We start from the raw sequence: 27,107 nt of genomic DNA, 5'->3' as shown, positions 1-27,107 counted from the left end.
GACACGAACCAACCGACTTTATATAAATATTTCAGCGCTGAAACTTTTCCCAACTTCTCCATTGGAACCTGAAGTGTTACTACAAAGAAAGAGGAGTTTAGTCGCGTTTACGTGCGATGGAAATTTAAGTGTGCTCATTGTGTAAACGCAGAGGCCAGATTTTAACACGTGTAAAGGCTCTGTCCCGTCCTCCAGGAAAGTCTTTGTTGTCTTATTTGTCCTCAAGTGTAAAAGTTCATTATCTCATGGGTGTGAAACAAAAGTCACTGCTTTGAAATGTGAACCGCCTGGCCAAAAAAAAAAGTCACAACCTGGATTTAACTGAGCAAATAGGTCCGAGCGTCCTGCAGTTGGTCCGGTCGAGGTTCAGCAGAATGAGGTTAGCTGACACCGGAATATACTGAATGACCAGGTTATTACATCAGGGGATTTTTGGGAATATTCCAAGACGACAATGTGAGGATTTATCAGGATTAAACTGTGAAAGAGAGAGACAGGAGCATCAGAGAGAGAGAGAGAGAGAGAGAGAGAGGGGGGGGGGGAGGGGGAGGAAAAGGGAGAGAAAGAGAGGCTGAGAGGGAGAGAAAGAGAAGCAGAGAGACAGAGAGAGAGGGAAAGAGGGAGACAGAGAGAGAGAGAGAAATCAGAGAGAGGGAGAAACAGAGGTGGAGAGAGAGTACACAGTGAGAGAAAGAGGGAGAGAGAGGAAGAGAGAAATGGAAGCAGAGAGGGGGAGAGAGAAAGAAAAGCAGAGAGAGGGAGTGAGGAAGAGAGGAAGGAAGAGAGAGAAATGGAAGCAGAGAGGGGGAGAGAGAGAAAGCAGAGAGAGGGAGAAACAGACAGAGAGAGAGATGCACAGTGAGAGAGAGAAAGGGGGAGAGGGAGAAAGGGAGGAAGAGAGAGAAATGGAAGCAAAGAGGGAGAAACAGAGGCAGAGACAGAGATGCACAGAGAGAGAGAGCGAGAAAGAGGGAGGGAGAGAGAGAAGCAGAGAGAGGGAGAAGCAGAAATAGAGAGACAGAGAGAGGAAAAGACAGACATAATTTTCACACATGGATTGTCCACCACAGAGTCCAGACCTTAACCCCAGTGAGAATCTTTGGGATGAGCTGGAGAAGCTGCAGCGTCAGACTCGACCATCATCAATGCAACATCTTGGTGAAACATTAATGCAACACTGGATGGAAATAAATCTGTGACGTTGCAGAAGCGAAATCGAAACAATGCCACAGTGAATGTGCGACGTAATCAAAGCTAAAGGCGGAACAACCAAATATTAGAGTGTGTGACCTCTTTTTTTGGTGGCAACTTTTTTTTTTTGGCCAGACTGACTATTTATACCAGAATGCAAAGCTACATACACTGAGTTCAGCTGCTCTGGAGACTAAGGGCCAGGGGGGTGAGATGATGTACGACGGCAGAAGGTCTGGGCCTGTATCTGCTGTAACAAAGATTAAACCTTTTGTATTTCAAAACTCACCAGGCTTCACAAATGGATTATTATTCATCAAACTAGATATAGTCATTTTTCAACCACATAAATAAAAGTGCTCGGGGCAGAATAAGGTCAGTTCTCTGGGCTGTCTGGGCTGTAGTGGTTAAATGTTATGAGTTTTGTTATAAATGTGTCCATAGAAGGCGCTGCTCAGCCCATGACTGACACCCAGCTGTCACATTCCTACAGGGAGCCCCTCCACTGCATTATGTAAACCTGACAGAAGAGCTGTGTTAAACTCGTGCTTCACCTGGTGTGGAGCTGCCACTTCTGCTCCAACTGTTGCTCTGACACTGATCTCCACACACTCCTACGGTTACAATATATTAAGTTTACAAGCAGTGAACTTTTTTAGTGCCTCTTTTAATGGCGCATTACTGGGACATTACGTCTACACGCGAGAGATCGACGGACGCATGGGTTGGCTTTTTAGTGAATCGAGATGGCGGCACAAAATGTGACTGCACAGCTGTCTTATAGGTTTGTGGTAATAAAAGGCCTTGGGGGGAGTTTGTAGTCAATTTTAAACACGTAGTTTGGGGAAAGTAATCTAAATTAACCGAACATATTGTCCCAAAAAACTGATTATCGTATTTTCCAAAGTATAAGTCGCACTGGAGTATAAATTGCACCGCACCGGAGTAAAAGTCGCTCTGGAGTATAAGTCGCAAGTCGCACCATAGTATAAGTCGCAAGTCGCAGCGGAGTATAAGTCTCACCTCAGCCAAACTATGAAACTATGAAAAACTAAAAGTATAAGTCTCAAGTCGCTCTGGAGTATAAGTCTCAAGTCGCTCTGGAGTATAAGTCTCAAGTCGCTCTGGAGTATACGTCTCAAGTCGCTCTGGAGTATAAATCTCAAGTCGCACCGGAGTATAAATCTCAAGTCGCACCGGAGTATAAGTCGCAAGTCGCACCGGAGTATAAGTTGCAGCGGAGTATAAGTTGCAGCGGAGTATAAGTTGCAGCGGAGTATAAGTTGCAGCGGAGTATAAGTTGCAGCGGAGTATAAGTCGCAAGTCTCACCCCCAGGCAAACTATGAAACTATGAAAAAGTATAAGTCGCAAGTCGCTCTGGAGTATAAGTCGCTCTGGAGTATAAATCGCTAGTCGCATCTGAGTATAAGTCACACCCCCAGCCAAACTATGAAAAAAAGTGCTACTTATAGTCTGGAAAATACAGTACTGATTACTCTGGATTCTGTGAAAACCCATATTAGTCCATCTCTTCTACACACTAGAACTTACCTCCTTCAATATCAAAACAAAAGGACTTTGTAACTATCTTTGTCAGTTTTTTCCATAACAAAATGATGCCATGTTGAATTTGGTATCGGATTTTAGATTTTTATTATTTATGAATAAAAATTGTCTTTTGTGTTTGTTACCAATAATTTTCTTTTCATATACTATATTTTTGTTCACAGTGCCGTTGCCATTTCAATCAGAAAGTTAGACATTTTTCTAGGCTTAGGACTGATCTAAAATGTCTCAATGTCTCTTCCAGGTTTACCACGGCCTGGACATCATCACTAACAAGGTGACAGCGGAGGAGCGTGCCCAGTGCAGACATCACATGATCAGTTTCGTGGACCCTCTCGTGAGCACATACACCGTGGTGGACTTCCGAAACAAAGCTCTGTCTCTTATATCCTTTTCCCTGTTAAAATCCACAGACATCACTACCATGACTGACAAGGCAAGGTAAGGTTATCTGTACGGTACAAAGTAATTCAAAGTGATTTACAGAATAAGACAGATGTTAAAATCACAATACAGCAAATCAAAACATGAATAATCAAAAAAAATTTATATTGAAAGAGTCATTTCAGTCAATGCACAGATAAACTGAACTGAGTCTAGATTTAAACATTGTCAAAGTAGAGGCCTGTCTCACATCTTCAGGAAGAATGTTCCAGGTTTTAGCTGCACAAAACTGAAACGGGGAGTCAGCCCCATGTTTGGGCCTGGTTTAGTCCATGTTTAGTCATGTTTTAGATCATTTTAGTCCTGGTTCATTCCTGGTTCAGTCCTGTTTTAGTCCTGTTTTAATCTTGTTTTAGTTCATGTTTAGTCCTGGTTTAGTCCTGGTTCAGTCCTGCTTTGGTCTCTTGGTTTTGTCCTGGTTTACTCCTGCTTTAATCCTGGTTCAGTCCCGCTTCAGTCCCGCTTCAGTCCCGCTTCAGTCCCGCTTCAGTCCCGCTTCAGTCCCGCTTCAGTCCCGCTTCAGTCCCGCTTCAGTCCTGCTTCAGTCCCGCTTCAGTCCCGCTTCAGTCCTGCTTCAGTCCCGCTTCAGTCCTGCTTCAGTCCCGCTTCAGTCCCGCTTCAGTCCCGCTTCAGTCCTTCTTCAGTCCCGCTTCAGTCCCGCTTCAGTCCTGGTTCAGTCCCGCTTCAGTCCTGCTTCAGTCCTGCTTCAGTCCTGCTTCAGTCCTTCTTCAGTCCCGCTTCAGTCCCGCTTCAGTCCTGGTTCAGTCCCGCTTCAGTCCTGCTTCAGTCCTGCTTCAGTCCTGCTTCAGTCCTGGTTCAGTTCAGCTTCAGTCCCGCTTCAGTCCCGCTTCAGTCCTGCTTCAGTCCCGGTTCAGTCCTGGTTCAGTCCTGCTTCAGTCCTGCTTCAGTCCTGCTTCAGTCCTGCTTCAGTCCTCAGAGTATGAGATGGTTCATGACTCTCACATGTGATAGCTGAACCTGGTGCACTTCTCTCTTCACCTGTTCTGGGTCTGGCTCATGTGGGTGGTGTCTGTGCTGTGCCCTTGTTTAGCCATCGCTGCTACAGATGCTGCAGTGAAAAAATAGAGATCACTTGGGATGATTTTTTTTATTTTTTCAAAATAAGTTCTCACATCGGAGGCAGCCCACCCCTCTCAGTGCTCGCTCCCATTCTCCTGCAGACACCGGCTGTCACACAGATGTGGGCAAGGAGAAGCGATAACTAGAGATGGTATTAATAGATCTGCCACGCACGCACACACATACACACACGCACACACACACACACCCCTACACACCCCCACATACACACACACACACACATATGTACATACATGCACACATACATCCACAGAGGTGTGGCGTGAGGATGCGGTAAAGCTCCAAGAGTAGTTTGTTTAGATTTTTATTTTTGTATTGGTTTATTTGAAAGGTCCCGCTTTAGTCCCGCTTTAGCTCTGTTTTAATCCTGGTTCAGTCCTGGTTTAGTCCTGGTTCAGTCCTGGTTCAGTCCTGGTTCAGTCCCGGTTTAGTCCCGGTTTAGTCCCGGTTTAGCTCTGGTTTAGTCCTGGTTTAGTCCTGCTTTTGTCCCACTTTAGTCCCGGTTTAGTCTTTAGTCCTGCTTTAGTCCTGCTTTAGTCTTGCTTTAGTCCTGCTTTAGTCCTGCTTTAGTCCTGCTTTAGTCCTGCTTTAGTCCTGCTTTAGTCTTTAGGAGACACTATACAGCTAAGCTTCCAAGTTTCGTCTTTTATAGTTTAAAAAGCAGCACAAAAAAAAAAGAAGTAAAACTGAAGAGGCCATATCGTGCTCTCTACAAACGCACAAAGACGCACACTCGCTGCTGGATGGAGGGATGAGAGAACTGGAATGATGTGCACAGATTAGCGAAGGACAATCGTAAATCAAAGAAGAAGAAGAGGAGGAGGAAGAAGAAGAAGAAGAGGAGGAAGGCAGGGAGAGAGAGAGAGAGAGAGAGAGGGAGGGAGAGCCGAAGAGAGGGAAATGCCCTCTTAAACGCAAATAACGGACATAATGACGCATCATCAGCTATCAATCGCTCGCTCAGCAACGCCGGCTATTCCCGTGAACTCCCTCCTCTGTGGTCAGCGCGCTCTCAATCACAAGGTTCAGTTTTGTTTTTGTTTTGGGTTTTTTTTTTTTTTCGCTTTCTAGTTTCAACAACCTCCCGCACCTTATCCTGATGCAGACAGTGATGCGGCAGCCAGTGTTGTGTCTGTGCGAGGGAGAAGGAGGGAGGGAAGGAGAGAGGAGAGCGGAGGGAGGGAGGGAGCGAGGGAGGGAGTGTGACTGGTGGCAATTGCCTTGATCTTGTAAGAGTGCTTATTTAATTATGCCTGTAAGAGAGAGAGGCGGCGCGGGGATCCAGAGAGAGGGGGAGGAGGAGAGAGCGAGAACTGCGACAACAGAGCCATTTTTGATCTGTTCTTAGAAATGACGGAACGAAAGCAGCTGATTAGTTAAAAGCCGTTTGATTGTGCACATATAGCACATTCAGTCTATACGGGACGTCTTCCGTTTGTACGTCGTGGTTCTGATGAATACTTAAACTTGTTTCAGATCGTCATTCACTCGGCGTATCTCAAACTGCCGGCTGGTTCAAGAGTAGAACTTATAACCCGACCTGCGAATGTCGAGAAACAAAACAGCTATTCACCAAAAATCACTTAAAACAAATTAATACAGCTCCATATTTTTAAAGCGCAAATGTCACGGTGTTTTCTGATTTATGTTCTAATGTTTCCTCCGTCAAAAACAGACCCGGAGTTGTGTTTTTGTTGCATTCACACTTCAACCCTGCGTATTTAGGCTGAGTTCTTCTCTCAAAACGCTCTGTTCCACCTTGTGATGTCATCGTGTGGCGATACAGGAAGTGCTCCGCTGTGTTTTTAAACGCCACACACCTTCATTTCTAGAATCATTTGGATGGTTTTGAGCTCTTGGAATTGCCGATTTCTACTAAATAAAAGGTGAAAGGTTGTTGGTGTTAAATGGAGAACTACCACTTCGTGACATCACAAGGTGGAACAGAGCGTTTTGAGCTTTGGAGATGTTACAGACTAATAATAAAGAAACAAAACACAACTCCAGGTCTGTTTTTGAGCAGGTTAACAGCATTATTGTGTGTTGTCCTCATATGTGGATGACACATTTTGGGTTGTCTAGGCCACAATGCAAATTTTTAGAAGAAGAAGAACAGCTACAATGCAAAAATGTTCAGTTTAGATTATTTTTAAGAGTTTAGAATGTTCAGAATGTTTTTTTTTTTGTAAAAGCATGTGTCTTCCTGCTCCTGTCAGCAGCTCTTCATATAAGACACTTTGTTCCAAGAGCCACAGTTGTCGTCTCTCATTTTGTTTTTACTCAGGACAAATGTTGCTGTGTTCAGGCACTTCATAAATAGTTTTTGCAAATCATTATTCAAACGTTTTATCAAACTGATTAAAACGTAGAAAGATTGTCCTCATATGTGGACTTCATTTTTCTCATAATGTAAAAAAGATAATTATTTGTTTTTACACTCATCAGGTCCAATCAGCCCAAATAACAAAGAGAAATTAATAAAGTCGTGTAAGAGCTCGGGTCCTAGGAGGATAATATAGGCCCTTTTAGAAGGACGCTACCCCAGACGGTATGTAATCTCTCAACAACAGACTGAACTCCTCAACACATGTGCTGTGATTGGCCCCTACACGGCTCTGATAGTCCTTCTCTTAGCACTTCTATTTTAGTTTATTGAGTAGCTGAGGCTTTTACCCTTGATTGGCTGCACACTGTGTTAATAGCTTCAGTCATTTGTGCGCAGTTAACATCAATTTTCTACTTTGTATTCTATATTAAACTCATATGATTAGTATGTTATGAGCTGTGTGCTCTCCAAAGCCTGTACAGCAACGATAATGTGATTTCATCTGTCTAAAAGTGATTTAAAGCAGACACATTGCGCTTCTGTGTCGCTCTAGTTATAATCTACGACACCCGTGGGTCATTATGTTATAATTTGCACGTTTTAAAGCGCAATATTCATCTAAAAACGGCTTCATAAAAGAAACAATGCCCAACGGGAGCTGACGTCGCCGTAAACGTCATCATAACAAAGCGCCGTGTAGCTGTCGGCGCCCCCTATGGACAGCTGCACGTCACACTAGAGAGAAGCCAGTTTGATTTGTACCAAAATGACGACGCGACGCTGCTAAATCCTACGAGTGTCATCGATTAAGAAAATAAAACTGGAGAAGGAAGTGCGTACGTAACAGCGGGCGTGTTTCGTGACGGTTAAATCGGGAGTTGATCGGCAAAATGGTGTCTTGAAAATAGTTACTCCTCACTATATCACGGTTCAGCTTTTGCAGACTTTTGCGTGACTCTGAAGTGTTTGAAGATGTTTGCAATTTGTTTTCTCCCTGACAAAACCCACAGCGTCGATGAAACGTTCGAAGGTTTGAACTTTGAGAGAGAAATGTGAGAAAATGTTAACGCCTGTGTGAGAAAAGTGTATAAAGTGTGTGGTGAGGGGTTTTACAGACAAAAACAGAGAGAATAAATTGTAAAAAATAAAGCTGATACTTCACGGATTTGGGCTTTTGCAGGTTATTTTTAGAACGTGACCCCCGCGATAAACGAGGGACCACTGTAAGCGATTAAAAATGACTCAAACATGAATCTCTCCAAATATAATTTCGAGAGTCAATGAGAAAAAATCAACTATAACGTGGTCAAAAGCTCTGAAAATATTGTCTAATTTTGCAGATTAAGTCAGTTTAAGCATTTTTATTTGATTCATCTTTTAGTTTGCATCTTGTAGAAATGAAACTTAAACCAGTGAATCTTTTTTTCCTTAACTTGTTCTTCAACATTGAGGATATGCACAGTAGAAACACGCTGCCAATTGTCGTGGGAGGAACAAACTATTATATCGAGTCTCTGTTGTGGAGAGTTCTGCTGGACACAGGCGTGAGTCAGAACAACCAAACCACTTAATGGCAAAAGGTGATTTCCTTGTTCCTTTGTTTTTATTCTCGACTTTACCTCTCGCCAGGACAATGAGGACTCAGGTGATGGCGAAGACGCGGTGCCCAACAGGAAACTGGAGCTGGAAAAACTGGGTGGAGCCGAGTTACATAAACAACTGATGGAAGTCGACCCCACCATGGCCGCCATGCTGCACCCCAATGACAAACGCAAGGTCGCAAGGTAAACATGGGGGTCGGTTTGGTTAAAAAAAAGTCATTTCAGCGATGATGTGCACATATTGATTTATTATGGTTTGATTTTTTATTATATTTTTATTCATATTACATAAAATATTGCCTGTATTTAATTAAAAAAGACGTAATTCACATTTGACGGTCTGTTTTATGATCAATAGCCACATTTTTATGCAGCGATTTTCCACCTTCAAAGCGCTTTACGTGAAGGAAACACTCACACATTCACACACTGTATGTAAACACTGGGGGTGAAGTGTCTTGCCCAAGGACACAATCATAGCGTTCATTTGTGGGAGCTGGAATTGCACCGCCAACCTGTGGGTCAGTGGATGTGACCGCTCAACCAGTGATGTTTATGTCCAGAGCGGGATTTGAACCTCTAACCTTCAGGATCTGAGCTACTATTTATCAGTTTAAAGTGTAAAACATTTTATAAATTACTCATTAAATATCTCATTTGGGAAAAATTATATATATTTTTCTATTAACCTGGATGCTAATGCCTTGCTCATAGTTTGTGAGTGTTTTCATTTCAAGTTAATATCATTTTTTTTATTTTCGTAGTAGCTTTAAAAACATTCTTCTCAAGGAATTTCTTTTAATTAATGGTCCTTTATTACGCAGAATTGACTCTCGTGAGCGTTAAGCCATGTTATAATGCTGTTACCTCCTCAAAAACAGACCTGGAGTTGTGTTTTGTTTCATTCACACATGTTTGAGTAACATTTTATTATTTGTCTGTCTACATCTCCAAAGCTCGAAATGCTCTGTTCCACCTTGTGATGTCATCAAGTGATAGTTTTCAAGTTAACAGCTCCTTTTACCTTTAGTTCTATAGAGATAAGTGGCAATTCCAGGGCTGAAATGATTCAAATGGTTCTATTGAAGGTGTGTGGAGTTTAAAAACACAGTGGAGCACTTCCTGTATTACCACATGATGACATCACAAGGTGGAACGGAGTGTTTTTTTTCAGTTTGAGAGAAGAACTCAGCCGAAATGTGCAGAGTTTGTGTGTTAAACGTGTGTGAATGAAACAAAAAACATAACTCCAGGTCTGTTTGTGACAAGGAAACACATTAGAACATAAAAAACAGCTTGATACGGGCCGTTTAAAGCCTGCAGTTCTTCTTACCTAAAGAGAAGCGCAGGTGTATCCGTCCATTTTGTTTCTCCGTCTGTCACGGAGCTGATGAGGAGTCGTCCTCTGAGTGAGCAGGTTAGGTTACCCTGCTCTTATGCCTGACAGGAGATGACAGGAATGGTCTTGTCTTCATAACCTCAGGGGCAGTGAAGCGCGTTTAAAAGGGCTGACTGGGATTTCAAGATCAGTGTTTTAAAAGTTTGTGTAGGTTTGTTTTAACACAGGTCATGTAGGCCTGTCAGGATGATTACTATATCAACATATCATTCCATATATTAAAGCTGGAACAATATTTTTTAGGGTCAGGATTTATCTTGTGTGCTTTGTCGTTGCGCTACTGGGAACATTTTGGTAATTTTTTTGCTATACGATAATATTTAAGATGTAAAAGTTTGAATTACCGTATTTTCCAGACTATACGTCGCTCTGGAGTATAAGTCGCACTAGCCAAAAAATGCATAATAATGAAGATAAAAACATGTAAGTCACGTTTTTTTGGGAAATTTATTTTACAAAATCCGAGACCAAGAACAGACATTTTATCTTTAAAGGCAAGATATAATAAGAATAAAATAGAGAACAACAGGCTGAATATCAGTACATCACGCTAACGCTAACGTAACATTTATATTTATTCAGCGACATGAAGCACAGACAGAACTGAACACGTGTCTGGTTTGTTAACGTAAGATATTAACAGTTAATCAGATAAATAAAGCAGAAAAAACAAGCAACACGTTTACTCTGGATCTCACTCCAAATCACTAAATCCGTTGAATTCTTCGTCCTCGGTGTCGCTTCTGAACAACTCCACCAACTCCAGAGGAAGATGAAGCGCCACTTCCTCTCCACCTCTTTCTTTCTGCTGCTCGATTCACATTTTTGGCTGCATATTTTACTACTTGCAGCTTGTAAACTGCAGAATACAATTTTCTTTTAGGGCATTTTTGTTCAGTCTTTCTCAGATGTTAATAATGTTGAAATTTTGTGGTGTCAGTGTGACAAAAACGAAGATGTGAAATTATATATTTTAATAATTTCATATATAAGTGAAAATATATATATATATAATATGAAAAAACGTCCCTCTTATAGTCCAGAAAATACAGTACACATACAAACTAAGTACTAAAGTGTTCTGCTCGTTCTGCTTTTTATTCATTGCAGCTCATGATTTTGAACAATATTGTCGATTTAGAGTCGTTTTTGAGGTTTAAATCTGTTATTTTGCTTTTGTGTCAGTGTCATAAAGTTTGAATATTATCGTTTATCATCTGTATTTACTCCATTGATGCATCACACTTCCAAACGTGTTATCGTGACAGGGCTAAGGTCACGCCAGTTGAGAGAAAAAGGCGAATTGCGACGGCTGTTCCATTATTCACACATGCTAACCGGTGTCGTAAGAAGCTAATAATCACTCTTAACACACTCAAGTACGCTGCGGCGCTGGCTTTGACCTGAGATTATATTAAAAGTTCAGCTTCTGTTCATTTTAATTGAAACAGAATGCTTCAGTGATCCCATTATCGCTCTTACTGACGTTGGCGGTGCTTTGTTGGCGTCAGTCGGGCGGTTTTGTTTGTATGTCGAAACACGGCTAATCTTATTAACTTTGACTGGTCAGTTATTCAAATATTCATTAAGTAATTTGATAATTGACGTGAGCTGGAGTATGTTTACATCTGCACATTTGCCTTCATCTTAACACGATAAAGACTATATCGACATATTGTTCAGTTTATTTAAGTTGGAACGATATCTTTTGAGGTTTAGTGTACAATTTCTTTGCAATAGTGTGCAGATTTTTGTGATTTTTGTTGAAATATGATGAGATTTGAATTGCAGAGGGTAGAATACATAACTTTTTATCAATCAAACCTGTTGCTAACGCTAGCGGGAGTGACCTCGGGGAAAGAAAATGCCTTGTTCACCTGTTATTAATGTTCATATAGTGATTTACGGACAGAATAGTGAAATAAAAATGCTAGGATCGTATAGAGCGAGTTAATACGAACATTTTAAAGACCAGAATGACGAGTCTGACAGCGACAGTTACAGAGAGAGGGGCCACGGATTTTCAATAGAAAGCGAATTGGAGCCAGAGTCAATGGAGCTGGAAGCGCGCCCGTGTTCTTTTCCGAAATCTTCCATCTAAAGCAGGGGCGTCAAACTCATTTTCACCCAGGGCCAAATCAGCAAAACGGCTGCCATCAAGGGCCAGATGTGACTGTGCGGCAGGATAAATGTCACTAACTGTGAACAAATGTCATGTAAAATAAATGTAACTACTTTTAAACTTGTTGAATAACTGTTTCTGTATTTATTACTTATTCAAGTTGCAAATATTACGTGTCTGTAACTCCGTGTAACTGTGTATTTCCTGATAAACAGACATTTTTAAAAGTGTGTATCTCGACTTTTTTAGCCTTTTAATTATTGGACAGTTTGTTGTTTTTCTTGCAGACTCACTTTTTCATACTTAGCTCCGTGTTTGGTGTCAAAATGTCGACGTAGATTGTACCGCCCCCGCCTCATAACACAAAAAACATACAGATTTTCTCCTTAAAGCACAAACTTGTATTCACCTTTAGCGTCTTTCTTGAAACTGCCTTCCACGCCGACAATTTTCCTCTTCCGGAACAATTTGTGATGATTATTTGCAAATATTTCTCAGTGTCACTTGTTGGGAAAATCTCATTAGTTTATTGTCAATGCACACATTAAAGCAGCAAAGGTTTATTTTAAAATGACGCCTTAATTTACCTTCTCGCGGGCGACATAAAATGACGTGGCGGGCTGCATTTGGCCCCCGGGCCTTGAGTTTGACACATGTGATCTAAAGGAACGGGATTTCCACTTAACCAGAAGTGCTACTACAAAGAAAGCGCGGTTTAGTTGCATTTACGGGGCGGAATAAAGTCAATAACCAACACTTCCGTCTCCAGGAGTCTGCAGATTCACCAGGAAACGGGCATCCCTCACAGTGTGTGGCTGGAGGAGCAGAGGAGGCAGGAGGGTGGAGGAGGCCTGGGGGGACCACTGCGATACCCACACCCTTGTATCTTCTGGCTACACTCTGATATGGAAGGTAAAGTTTACTCAGAACTGACTTAAATATTGTAGTGATGTGGCATTTTGTGTTTAGTTCAGAGTTGGCACCTTTTGTTGTTCATGTCACTGCTTTTGTGTGTGGCACTTGGTTGCTATGCCGACGAGTTGATGTGAAGTTTCGATTACTCAGGTCTGTTTGGAGCATCGACTGTTTATATAAATGGACATAGCTAACCTGCTAGCCGCTACGTTCCAAACAGGAAGTGATCATTGGCGTGTTTCCGGCTCCATCGACCCTGGTTCTAATTCACTTTCTATTGAAAAACTGTGTCCTCTCTCTGTACCTGCTGCTGTCAGACTCGTCATTTTGGTCTTAAATGTTCGTATTAACCCTCTACGTGATCCTGGTGTTTTTTTTCTCGCTATTGTGTCTATAAATCAAAATATGAACATTAAAAACAGACAAATCAGGCGCCTTCTTTCCCCGAGGTCACTCCCGCTAGCGTTAGCAACAGGTTTGATTGACAATGTTGCTAAGCGCCCACCCTGTGCTAAACCAGCGGTGTGGGCAGAAAGGGGCGTTACCTTCAACAGCCTCGCTCCAGATTGGCTCTTTGGTTGCTACGATACTCGCAGTCGGACTTCCAAATATGCATCTCAGCTCCAAATTCACCGCTATAACTGCTCTAGCCTCGATTAGCTTCGTTTGACTGGAGCTGAACGCTGTGGGTGACATCACACTCACTCAGTCGACGTCTTTACACAGTTTGTGGTCACTGGTCTGTTTTGGAGACTGGCACTAGGAGTTAAGAGGCTCTTGTTTCGCTCTTGTTTTGGCGTGGGTTACGGACTACAGTAGCCCCTGTGTTCAGAAAATGAACGTCCAGAAGAAATTCAGCACAGAACGCTACAATATTTTCTACTGACAATCTCTTTTAACATTGTTTTAACATTGTTTGATGAAATGACCTTAACTTGTTCGATCCCCAGCTCTGGACAAACGTTTGGACGCTCGGGTGGATGAGATGCTGACGGCAGGACTCATAGATGAACTGAAAGACTTCCATGTTCGCTACAATCAAAGGAAAATCCAGGATGAGAGGTAACAAGCAAGTATGGACCAACCCTTTCTTTCCATTTGCGTTGTATATTGAACAGTTTACACCCCGTTGCACAGTTTATAAGCTCGAAATATTGCTACAAAGATATACAACGATAAACGGTACTACTGAAAGTACTTTATGCCGTTGATAAAATAACAATAACGCAAGATAATCCCTGTACACCATTTTTAAACAGCACTTTTTCAACCCTCAACAGCTCAATTTGTTCCCTTAAATAGGTATAACTTCTTCAGACGCATGTTTTCAGTATCAGCTGGTCTGGCAAAGGTCTCGGCGTTCTAAGACTGAGATCATCTCCCACCCACTCTGTGAAGTAATGCCCCAGACATGTGTCCACACTCAGAGTAACTCCCCTCTTTGTCTGTGTAACTCCGCTATTAACATTAAGTGAACCCAGCCAAGCAAGTGTCTGTGTTTTGTTTCTACTCTTCGCTGGGACGGGTTAGGCTGTGCTTTTTGGTTTTTAGACAAAGCTGGCAGTGTTGTGGTTTTTAAGACAAGTGGGAGACATATTTCTTTTGGTGTTATTGGGAATGAAATGTTGCTAAGCCTGATTTTAAACCGTTAGCGTGAGCAGCACCTGGGTTTCCTCATAGACTGTACATATAAATGGACAAAAAAATACAAATAAAATGAAATATGTTGACATAGCTAACCTTCTAGCTGCGGCGTTCCAAATACGAATTGAGCATTAGCGCTTCTGGCTCTTTTGACTCTGGTTCCAATTCACTTTCTATTGAAAATCCATCACCCCTCTCTCCGTAACTGCTGCTGTCAGACTCGTCATTTTGGTCTTAAAATGTTCGTATTAACCCACTTTACATGATCCTGTTTTTTTTTTATTTCACTATTATTCACTATTTTCACTATTTTCACTATTACTATATCACTATTTTGTCCGTAAATCAAAATATGAACATTAAAAACAGGTGAACAAGGTGCTGTCTTTCCCTGAGGTCACTCCCGCTAGCGTTAGCAACAGGTTTGATTGACCGTTATTTAGAAAGTCATGTATTCTACCTTCTACCTTCAAATCTCATCATATTACAACAAAAATAGCAACAACCTCTGCACTATTGCAAAGAAATTATAGATGAAAGTAAATGTGTAGATGTAAACACAGTAATAAAAATAAAATACATTGACATAGCTAACCTGCTAGCTGCTGCTTTCCAAATAGGAAGTGAGCATTAGCGCGCTTCCGGCTCTTTTAACTCTGGTTCCAATTCACTTTCCATTGAAAATCCGTCACCCCTCTGTCTGTAACTGCTGCCGTCAGACTCGTCATTTTGGTCTTAAAATGTTCGTATTAACCCGTTCTACACGATCCTGGTGTTTTTATTTCGCTATTGTATCTGTAAATTGAAACATCCACATGAATAACAGATAAATCAGGCGCCTTCTTTCCTCGAGGTCACTCCTACTAGCGTCAGCAACAGGTTTCAAAACCAAAATTGCTATAAACCAGTGGTGTTGGCGGGAAGGGGGCGTGACCGTCAACAGCCTCGCTCCGGATTGGCTTTTTGGTTGCTATGATACTCACGGTTGGAATTGCGAAATGCGTAACTCTACTCCAAATTCGCCGCTATAACCGTTAGCCTCGATTAGCTTCATTTGACTGGAGCCGAACACTAATCCACTTCTTCATACTGTCCATGTCTCAGCCGCAGGAACGACCCCCTCTCTCTGCTGTATACATTGTTGTCTGGTACAAGTCGATGTTTAAATACGTAATTGTGTTAGAGATTGATTTGGTAATTGTGTTACTGCGTCAGGACAAATACTGTGAGTAATCCTGACATTTCCCCACATTATCTTTAGTCCATTGTTGTCTGCAGATATGGATCCACTGCCATAGATTCCAGAGTACATTTCTTTGACTAAACCTTTTTCAGTGTTATTGTAAGAACAAAAGAGAACAGATGTCTAGCAGTTTTCCAAATGCATGAATATTTGCGGTAAGATATTCAGTTCAAAAGTGTTGTTTGTTTGGTGGACGTAACATAAAAATAGTAAAGTACAGTAAGTATACATTTTAGGCAAGTGGGTACTTTTTACATCTGCTCCACTACACTCGAGAGCAGTATCTGTACTTTCTACTCCACTACATTTTAGAATTGGACTGAAAAGTTAAAGTATTTGTTTTAATTTTTGTTTGCTCAAACTCCAAATGTGTTAAAAAATAAACCTCTCAGCCTTTTCAGCAGGTTTCAAACAATCACAGAAAAACAGCTAGGAAAAAAATATTGATTCAGTTGTTTCTAGTGAATAAAAGTCAGCACAAACCTTTGTCAAAATCACTACATTTGAAGCTTTGTAATACCTCGAAATCAGCGTGAAATACTCCGCACACACTTCCGCACACTCGCATCTGCGCACGCATGCATCCACACACGCACACGCACACATGGGCATCCACACACTCACATCCACACACTCCCATCCACACTCACGTCCACACACACATTCGTACTTACATTTGCACTCGCATCCGCACTCACATTCGTACACACACACATTCCTACTCACATTCGCACTCGCATCCACACACTCACATCCGCACACACATTCGTACACACACACATCCACACACACATTCGTACACACTCACATCCACACACTCGCATCCACACATACATTCGTACACACTCACATCCACACACTCGCATCCACACATACATTCCTACTCGCATCCACACACTCACATCCGCACACTCACATCCGCACACACATTCGTACACACACACATCCACACACTCACATCCACACCCACATTCGTACACACTCACATCCACACATTCGTACACACTCACATCCACACACTCACATCCACACACTTCAAAAAAGCCCTGAAAACTCACCTGTTCAAAATTGGCTTAAAACACAAATGAACGAAACAGTTATTTGCTCTGTCGTGAAGTTGTTGTAGTCGTAGTTAGTGTTAGTAGTAGTAGTAGTAGTAGTAGTAGTCGTCGCAGTCGCAGTCATAGTTTTAGTCGCAGTCAAAATTTAACACACATTTTTATTTCTCTGCAGAGGACATAACATTAGCTACTAATTAACTGTAGCCTTTGTGATTCGCTGATTCTGACCACTGGCTTTTCCACGTGAGGCTCTGAATCTCGCACAAACGCCTTAAGAACAGAAACAAAGACCTTTTTTGTATTTTATTATGCTGGTTCTGAATTACTATCCTGTATGTGAATAAAACGCCTCATAAAGTCGACAATTCTCCTCCCATTACCTTAGCTAGCCTCAGAGGACCGCAGCCTCCTCCACACCGTCCTCCTCTTCCTCGGCCACTGTTTCACTTTGAGCAATTTGATAGCACGCACACACACACACACACACACACACACACACCTCCTCAGTGGAATCCTGTCTCCTCTCGGCTGCTGTGGCGGGACATCAAGGTCAAACACTCAGACTCAGTGCCCTCCATTGACTCAACATTTCCTGTTCTCCGTGGCCCGTCTCACATTTCAGCCTCTTCTGTTTGGTCTCATTTGTTTTAGCTGTGACTGTAGCGTTCTTTGGGATTTAGGACTTTAATGGGTCAGTGTGTCAATATCTTACATCCTTTTCACGGAACCAGAGTCGATTATCTGTTCAACTTATTCAAAAATCAAAGTTATAACATAGACGATCTGAATTTAAAGCCAATTCTGAGCGTTTACTTCAAAATATGTTGTTTTGTAACGGTGTAAAAGAAAAGGTGTTACGCAACCACAGCGTTCGGCTCTAGTCAAATGAAGCTCGCCGAGGCTAGCAGTTATAGCGGCTAATTTGGAGCCGGGTGCCATATTTGGAGGTCCGACCGCGAGTGTCATAGCAACCAAAGAGCCAATCTGAAGAGAGGCTGTTGACGGTAACACTCTTTCCTGCCCGCACCACTGGTTTAGCATGGAGCAGGGGCTTAGCAACGCTGTTAATCAAACCTGTTGCTAACGCTAGCGGGAGGAGCGACCTCGGGGAAAGAAGGCGCCTCATTTGTCTTTTATTAATGTTCATATCTTGATTTACAGACACAATAGTGAAATAAAAACCCCAGGATCATGTAGAGGGTTAATACGAACATTTAAGACCGAAATGACGAGTCTGACAGCAGCAGATACAGAGAGAGGGGACATGGTTTTTCAATAGAAAGTGAATTGAGTCGATGGAGATGGAAGCGCACCCATGATCACTTACTATTTGGAACGCGGACTTTACGCTTGTACCAGTATGAGTTGTTCAGAAGTGACACTGAGGATGAAGAATTCAGTGGATTTAGTGATTTGGAGTGAGATCCAGAGTAAACGTGTCGCTTGTTTTTTCTGCTTTATTTATCTGATTAACTGTTAATATCTTACGTTAACAAAACCAGACACGTGTTCAGTTCTGTCTGTGCTTCATGGAGCTGAATAAATATAAATGTGTGGCGTTAGCGTGATGTACTGATATTCAGCCTGTTGTTCCACATTTTATTTTTAATATTATAACTTACCTTTATCGATAAAATGTCTGTTCTTGGTCTCGGATTTTGTAAAGTAAATCTCCCTTATAGTCCAGTGCGACTTGTATATGTTTTTTCTTCATTATTATGCATTTTTCGGCTGTTGCGACTTATACTCAGGAGCGACGTATAGTCCAGAAAATACAGTATATCTACAGTCTATCTATGCAACATTATCCTCCTGTCTAATATTTCCATGTTCCTGTTCATACTCTGTCTATAGGTTATACACAAATGCTAAGTTCATGGTCAAATAAAACTTCTCCCTTTACCATCTCGGGTAGTTACACATCCTGAGCAGTGTGGCAGATCAAAACTAGTAGAACACATTTACACAGAGAATAACTGAGTGTCTATAGCCAATATAACTCCATAAACGTCCTCGCTTCTCTCCCGTGTCTTAAAATGCCATTCTGCCACTGTCCCCAAAGGGCCTCATCTGGTCACAGCTTAAGATTGAGCCGAAATGATTGAAAGAAATGGCCAAGTGAAGATGGAAAGTAGAGAAAAAAAACTCCTCTTTTTCCTCTGCTGTGCTCTCAGTCAGGACTATCAACATGGGATTTTCCAGTCCATTGGCTTTAAGGAGTTCCATGACTACCTGATCGCTCCAGAGAGCAGCAGCCAGCAGGAAAGAGACGCTCTGCGCAAAAAAGGTCAGCGAATCGGCATTAGTCAAAGATTAATATTGATGGAGGAATGTAATAACCGTATGGCCTGCTCTCGTGTAGGTATAGAGGCTTTGAAGATCGCTACGAGACGCTACGCTCGCAAACAGAATAAATGGGTGCGGAACCGCTTCCTTAAACGTGAGTATTCTCGAGATAGGGTGTTCAAGGGAATCCGGTTTGAGCACAAGTAAACCCAGGAGAGTGGTGCGAGTTATCCCGAGTACGAAACGTCTCGCTGAAGACTTGAAGCGGTTTAAATCTGGTTCCTTCCTAATCATTTTGACACAGCCTGTAAAGCAGAAGTTGTAGGATTGTTTTGTGCAGATCGTCGCATAACGAAGTCGCTAACCAGCAGTTCAGTTTTCTCAAGTCCATTTTGAAGTTTGATGAGGTAATAGGCGTTGGTCATCATATAAATTGCTCAAAGGAATCGAAATGAATAGATTGGTTGTAAACATAGACTGTATAAAGAAGTCGACGTCACCCACAGCGTTCGGCTCCAGTCAAATGAAGCTAATCGAGGCTAGCAGTTATAGCGGCGAATTTGGAGCCGAGTTCTGTGTTTGCAATTCCGACTGAGTGTCATAGCAACGTAAGAGCCAATCTGGGGTGAGGCTGTTGAAGGTAACGCCCCTTCCCGCCCGCACCGCTGGTTTAGCAGGGAGCGGGAGCTTAGCAACGCTGTCAATCAAACCTGTTGCTAACGCTAGCGGGAGCGAGGCACCCGATTTGTCTGTTATTAATGTTCAAATCTTGTCAAAGTTATACTAGAAACAGCGCTCGGATGTTTACCGCAGGCTAAATATCCGTCTATAAAGATTGCGCTTGTTTTAAAAAAATATATAGTAGTAAAATATCTGCTGCGTACATTTGTTTTATCAATGTGTTTACACCCCGGAGATGCTTTTGAATGGCTGTTTTACAAGTTAGATTAAAACATTTCAGGTCATATTTTGGTCATATAAATAGAAACACAATCGGACAAGGATCGACAAATACAAGTCGCCATTAGCTGAGCCCAGATACATCCACTCCACATCAACTCAAGCAGCATTTTTCCCAAACATAAATAAGAAAGACGTGACAAAATGGTGTCCTCCAACGTCCGAACTCCTCTCAAACCCACACGCTTTTCATGACGGGGAATGTGCAGTAGACCTCTTGATTAAAAAGACCCAAGCGTATCATTGACGATTAGAACTGTCTGAATCTCCATCTCGATTAATTGCACGGCTCTAACGGCTTCCCGGGCAAATATTCCAGCTCAATATTCACATCTTACAGTTTAAAGAGCCCATATTACGCAAAATGGACTCTTGTGAGCTTTAAGCCTGTTATAATTGAATTGTGTTTTGTTTCATTCACGCGCGTTTGAGTAACTCTTTCAGAAAACGGCGTAATCCGAGCCGTTTAAACGACATGATCTGGTACGGGGACTTTCTCAGGCCGCTCCAGACGTCTTGCGGTCTTTAAATGTAGACGTCTGCCCACGGGAGCTTGCCCTGCAGTAACCCAGCCGTCTAATCTCTTTAGGCCCAATTGGCTTAGGTCCCACCAGACCCAAAACCTAATGCCTCCTCCTGAGAGATGCCTGCCCACGACTCACCATATGGCCACCGTCACATGTGCATATCTGCGCTAGGCGTGTTTACCGTGTAGAAAAAGGACTGATCCAGAACATGCTACGCTAAAAGACCAGGGGCTGTCGTCTGGTTTGCTTTTTGTGACGTAGTTAAAACAGGTTTAAAGGGCCCGTATTATGCTGTTTTCTGATCTGTTATAAACGCAAACACACCTAGAGTTGTGTTTTGTTTCATTCACATGTTTAAACCCTGCAGATTTAGGCTTCGCTCAAACAGAAAACGCTCTGTTCCACCTGGTGATGTCATCATGTGGTAATACAGGAAGTGCTCTGCTGTTTTTTTTTTCTTTTGTTTTAACTTCATACACCTTTCAGCCTTGGAATTGAATTTTACCTTTTGTTTATTAGTGATTGGCAATTCCATTTATTTTTCAATCCAATTTATTTTTTGTAAAGCCCAAAATCACAGCAGCAGCAGCAGCAGTCGCCTCTTAGGGCTGAACATGAGAATTGATTTAACTAAACAGAAAGTTAGAAAATCAACAATGAAACAGAAACAGACAAGCAAATTAATCAAACAAGTAAATGGAGAAGCGTCTCAGAACATCCCCCTGTCCTTAAATCCTCCTTCTTGACAAGGAAAAACAAAAAAAAAAACCCGGAAAAACAAAAAAAAAAGGAGCTGTTAAGTTGAAAACTACCACTTTATGACATCACAAGGTGGAACAGAGCGTTTTGAGGTTTGGAGATGTTACAAACTAATGATAAAGAGTGTGTGAATGAAACAAAACACAACTCCAGGAATGTTTTTGAGGCGGTAACAGCATTATAACACGACTTAAGCTCACAAGAATCAGTTTTGCGTAATATAGGCCCTTTTAAATTTTGTGTAGTTTGCGCTTTTTTACTTCCTGTATGTTTCTGTTTATGACTTGCACCAACATTTTCCCCACATGTATCTGTCGACTGCTGCTCTGGATTCAATAAAAACGTTATTCGTATCAGCCATGAACAAAGAGATGCAATATTTGGAAACAGATATGACAGATTTTGATCGTTTTACTGAACTTAAATGACATCGTATGAGATTACAATGATCTAACTGGCTGTTTAGATAGATTTTTTTATTTTATTTTACGCTGGCTAAGGCACCTGTTTCATAAGAACTCTCTCTTCTTCATGCTCAAATCTTCAATGCTCCGACATGTATTCAAACTGTATTGTTGTTTGAACCTGTTTCACATTAAATTGTACATGTATTTCCTTTAGTTTGGACGTCGAACAATCAAAAAAAGTGCAAATATCAGCCATTCATAATGTGTAATACGAGGCCCCTGTGCGTTTCCAGGTCCACTTTGATTCTAACCAGTACAGACTGTTATTGCTACTTAACTGCGTGAGAGAATCTGGAAAAATTTTGCTCTCGTAGGCTCCACAAATGTGTTAAACTAGTTCAAATCGTCCTGCTCTGTGGCCACGGGGACGGTCCCAGGACGTGCTGTGCTCTATGCCCATTTCAGACCCAATGCACCAGACGATAAAACAACAGTGCTCGGGTTTTTGGAGGATGAAATGTAAAGTTTCATGTCTCTGGAAGATATTTTCTATCATATCATTTTTATCTGCAGTGGAGTCATAATGCCCGTCTAATTCAAGTTATTTGGCTGAGCGTGTTTTGAATTTTTAGCATAAGATAAAGTTTTTTGAGATAAGTTTGGTATTTCAAGGTCGTTATTTTTTGTGAAACATGCGTGGGATTCTTTATTTGTAAAACACAGTTGCAGTTAATACCTGTGGTGGAGCGTAATGAAGTAAAAGTGGTAAAAAGTACTGGACTTAAGTAGAATTTTTAGGTACATTTTACAGTGGGTACTTTTTACTTTTACTTGACTACATTTGAGAGCAGTATCTGTACTTTCTACTCCACTACATTTTTGACTGAAAAGTTAAAGTATTTTTTATTATTGTCTGAGATTTGCTGAAAAGGCTGAGGGTTTATTTTAAAATGTTCATTGAAAATAAAGTAAAAAAAAAACAAACAAAAAAAACTACAAAAAAAACAAACAAAAAAACTGGTAAAAAAAACAAAAAAAAAACCCAACTTTAATTCAGTTGTTTCTGTTTTAAAAAATTCAGCTGAAATCTTGATCAAAATCACCACATTTGAAGCTTTATAAGGCTCAAAATGCGTGAAATACTTTTACTTTTCACTCTTAAAGTACATTTTTAAACTGTACTTTAATACTTTTACTTAATTCGATTTTTTCAGGTGATACTTTTACTTTTATGTGAGTATTTTTTTTGCTCGGGTATGTGCACTTTTACTTGAGTAACACAACACTTTTTTTTCTTTTTCTTTTCATAGTTTGTCCGGGGGTGCGACTTATACTCAGATACGACTTATATGTGACACTGACAACCTGGCAACCTCGTTTTTTTCCTTCATTATTATGCATTTTTTTGACTTATACTCAGAAAATACGGTATTTCTTCCACCTCTGGGCAGCACACACAGCTTCTTTACAGTTCATCTATGCGTTTGTTTAGTTTCTGTGCTCAGCGGAGTTCAGTTTATCTCCGTCTGTTATGAATAATCATATATTTGATTTGCATCGCTCTATGACACAGTTTCTCTACAGCTGTGACCTCATTAATTACGTGAATGGCTTAACGTTTGGGTTCAGTCGGGGTTAAAGTTCGGCCGCGCGTTTGTAGCGGTTGCGTAGCGCTCACCTTATTGTCCTTAGGTGCCTGTTCTCCCGTCTCTTTCTGTGACTGTTGACCTAATTTTTCCTTCTTGCGTCTGAGCCGAGCGCACACAGGCATTCCAGGAGGCCTCAGCTGAGCGGGCTAATCTCTTGAAGCATTACAGAGCCGCCGGGAAAATGCCCCCGACCACACAAACCCGGGTGAACGGGGTCAACAGGGGCTGCGCCGGTGACCCGAGCGTATACAGACCGGCGGGTCACAGGCGAGGCATAAATTAGAAACGGCGCTGTCAGCTCGGGACAGTGAATTAGGTTGGCGCGGGGGCAGAAAGCGACCTGATTATGGGGCTGTAATGTAAACGTACGGGTGGAGACGTGGAAACAGGGAGAGGATGAGTGTTTAAAGGGAATAAAATGAACAAAATGAACATCAGATACAAAAAAAATCTGAAATATTTCTGGAAAAAAAGTCACATTTTTCACAAATCTGATCCACACAATTGATACAAAAAAGTGTATGGATACGAATGTTACTTAAAGGGATCGTCTTACGCCATTTTCTGATCTATGTTATACACTGGTCCCTCGTTTATCGCGGTGTTACGTTCTAAAAATAACCCGCAATAGTCGAAATCAGTGAAGTATCAGCTTTATTTTTTAATTATTCTCTATGTTTTTGTCTGTAAAACCCCTCACCACACACTTTATACACTTTTCTCACGCCGGCATTAACATTTTCTCACATTTCTCTCTCGTTTAAACTCTCTCAAAGTTCAAACCTTCTAGAGTCCAACAGCCAATCAGGACGCAGAACACAATACACACTCGTATACTGGGAAAAAAAAGTAAAATTGGACTTTAAAAAAAAATCCATGGAACAGCGAGGCCGCGAAAGGTGACGAACTGTAATAGTGTTTCCTCATCACAGACCGATCTGGAGTTGTGTTTTGTTTCAATCACACATGTTTAACACAAACTGCCAAACTGAAAACACTCTGTTCCACCTTGTGATGTCATCATGTGGTGATACAGGAAGTGCTCCGCTGTGTTTTTAAACTCCACGCACCTTCATTTCTAGAATCATTTGGATCATTTCAGCCCCTGGAATTGCCAGTCTACTACAGAACTAAAGGTAAAATGAGCTGTTAACTTGAAAACTACCACTTAATGACATCACAAGGTGGAACGGAGTGTTTCAAGATTTAGAGATGTAGACGGACTAATAATAAAGTGTAACTCCAGGTCTGTTTTTGAGGAGGTAACAGCATTATAACATGGTTTTAAGCTCATAACAGTTAATTTTGCATAACATAAAACCTTTAAACGACATATTTAAATATGTTTGCAATATTCAAATTCAACTATGCTAATGTGGTGCTATGCTAATGGAATTCCAAAAATCATAACACAACATGAATTACAAAAAAGATGGCACGTTCAATCTTAAATACTTCTACCCTTAAAATATAATTAAAGGTCTCATAATGTTTTTTTAATTGAGCAGCGAGCATCAGCCATTAGACGACTTTCCCATTATGTTCTGCAGTGTTTCGCTAATTATTTGGGAATCCGTGTGACCGGAATACGCGCTGTTTTCCTTGCTACTGGAGTCGTGGCTGAATGGATTTAGAGGTCATGGGTCAGATAGCTCAAATTAAATCAATCAGTTTGTCTGTCCTTTCATGTCTGCGTGAGTGTGTCTGCTGTCTGACTTTCAATAGATTTAACCGGCCATAAAGACGAAACGTTCTCCTTTATACAAGTGTCTGCTCTGATGCAAATGGAAACTACCGAGGGGGTAATTTAGTACGGCAAAGTGGTGGAAGCTGGAACCGTATATTTTGAGGGTCAGTAGTTCTAGTGTGTATAATTTCTTTGCAATAGTGAGGAGATTTTTGCCATTTTTATTTGAGGCTGAGGAGAGTAGATTACATAACATCTATGGCTCTTTATTGTTTTTTTTTCTTGTATATTTGCAAAAACTGTGCTGTATTTTCCGGAGTATAAGTCACACTTTTTTTTCATAGTTTGGCCAGGGATACGACTTATATTCAGATATGATTTATATTTGAAATATGTTTTTTTGTTGTTGTTATTATTATGCATTTTTTTGGCTGGTACAACTTATACTATGTGTCAAACTCAAGGCCTGGGGGCCAAATGCGGCCCGCCATGTCATTTTATGTGGCCCCGGACAAGGTAAATTTAAATGTATGACTGTCTTAAAATGTCAGTGTATCAGGAGTTACGCAGTTACACAGACATATTTTTTATATCTTTGCATAGAAAATAAATAAATGAATAAATAAATAAATGAAAAAAATGAATAAATAAATACAAATAAAAAATGAATGAATAAATAAATAAAATAATAAAACAGAAAATAAATTAAATAAATAAAAATAAATAAATAAGTAAAAAATAAACAATAATACTATCAATTATAGGAATAAATCAAAATACAAAAAAATATACTATACAAAAAAAAAAAAAAAAAAGTACAGATAATATGAGTGTTCCCTTCATCGAGAGGTGTTTGCAGTCCCTCAAAATAATTCAAAAATGGAGTCCAGGTCTCTAAAAACTGCTGTGTGATTCTCCTTAAAGTGGATCTAATTTTGCAGCTCGCGTTTTTTTATGAAACTCTTTAAAAATTGGTTTCATGGGATTATTTTGCCTTACGTCAGTGGCATGAAATAGTTTCAATATTATCTCGATGTTTCTCTGTATATTCAAAAGTCGTTATCGTGACAGACCTGTGTGTGTTAGCGGCAAAGTTTATTTATGCTGATACAGAAGATGTGGCTAATCTCTGTCGTTCAGGTCTGATCCATCGCAAAAGAAAAATATAAAATCTCATCCAAGCCTCTTCTGGTCAGATGCTGGACGCTGCTTTATATCTGAAGGAAGGAGCTTGTTTAGTTTTCAGATGCAGAGTCCAGTTAATTACAGAGATAAAAAGAGGTGGGGAGAGTAGTCAAGAATGCTTCTGAAGTAAAAGTTACTGTTACTTCAAAATGATTTCAGTTGAAGTAGTAAGCAGTGGTGGAAAAAATTAAGAAGTAAGCGTTAAAAGTATTTAAGGAAACCACTACTCAAGTAAGAGTAACTATGAAAGTAACGATCTGGACCTAACATCTGATTCATAATGTGATAATGTGAAATAATTAGGATGATCAAATAAATTAATAATGTTCATGAATTCCATAAAATACTATTGATATAAAGAAAACTGTAGGTTTCATCATTTGTTCATTTATAGTGAGTGACGCGGCCTAATTCCTTTCTGTGGCGCTCTGTCCCAGGACGCTCCAGGCATCGAAACTTGTCAGCAAAAGACACATTATTTGGTATCAGCAGGAGAGTCGATGTGGGCGGGGCCCGGGCCCCAGGGTTTTAGAGGCCCAGAATTGGACCATCATCCTATTAATTTATATTAGAGGGGGGCCCCATGTGAGGCTTCTTGCCCCGGGCCCTGGAATTTCTGTTGATGGGCCTGGTTATCGCTAGGACCTTACGGCTAGGACCTTACGGCTAGGACCTTACGGCTAGCACCTTACGGCTAGCATCTTACGGCTAGCACCTTACGGCTAGCACCTTACGGCTAGCACCTTACGGCTAGGACCTTACGGCTAGTACCTTACGGCTAGCATCTTACGGCTAGCACCTTACGGCTAGCACCTTACGGCTAGGACCTTACGGCTAGCACCTTACGGCTAGCACCTTACGGCTAGCACCTTACGGCTAGCACCTTACGGCAAGGACCTTACGGCTAGTACCTTACGGCTAGCATTTTACGGCTAGCACCTTACGGCTAGCACCTTACGGCTAGCACCTTACGGCTAGCACCTTACGGCTAGGACCTTACGGCTAGCACCTTACGGCTAGGACCTTACGGCTA

The 27,107-nt window shown here is 41.2% G+C and overlaps 1 protein-coding gene across 2 annotated transcripts in view; it reads left to right on the top strand.

Annotated features, from left to right (window-relative positions):
- Positions 1–27,107, top strand: part of trit1 (tRNA isopentenyltransferase 1) — a 52,384-nt gene that overhangs the window by 16,034 nt on the left and 9,243 nt on the right. Inside the window, exons 2-8 of one of the 2 annotated variants that reach the window (XM_055225144.1) lie at positions 3,003–3,145; positions 8,077–8,173; positions 8,259–8,413; positions 12,521–12,663; positions 13,617–13,728; positions 18,789–18,901; positions 18,977–19,054. In XM_055225144.1, coding sequence (XP_055081119.1) covers positions 3,003–3,145; positions 8,077–8,173; positions 8,259–8,413; positions 12,521–12,663; positions 13,617–13,728; positions 18,789–18,901; positions 18,977–19,054 — 841 coding nt within the window. The remainder of the gene's footprint in view (positions 1–3,002; positions 3,146–8,076; positions 8,174–8,258; positions 8,414–12,520; positions 12,664–13,616; positions 13,729–18,788; positions 18,902–18,976; positions 19,055–27,107) is intronic. The other variant, XM_033975795.2, reaches the window with a different exon arrangement.

The sequence above is a fragment of the Periophthalmus magnuspinnatus genome, chromosome 11 (genome assembly GCF_009829125.3).
Source record: "Periophthalmus magnuspinnatus isolate fPerMag1 chromosome 11, fPerMag1.2.pri, whole genome shotgun sequence".
Taxonomy (NCBI): Eukaryota; Metazoa; Chordata; class Actinopteri; order Gobiiformes; family Gobiidae; genus Periophthalmus; species Periophthalmus magnuspinnatus.
Note: the sequence above shows the minus strand (reverse complement) of the source record. Positions and strands in the feature narration are given on the sequence as shown.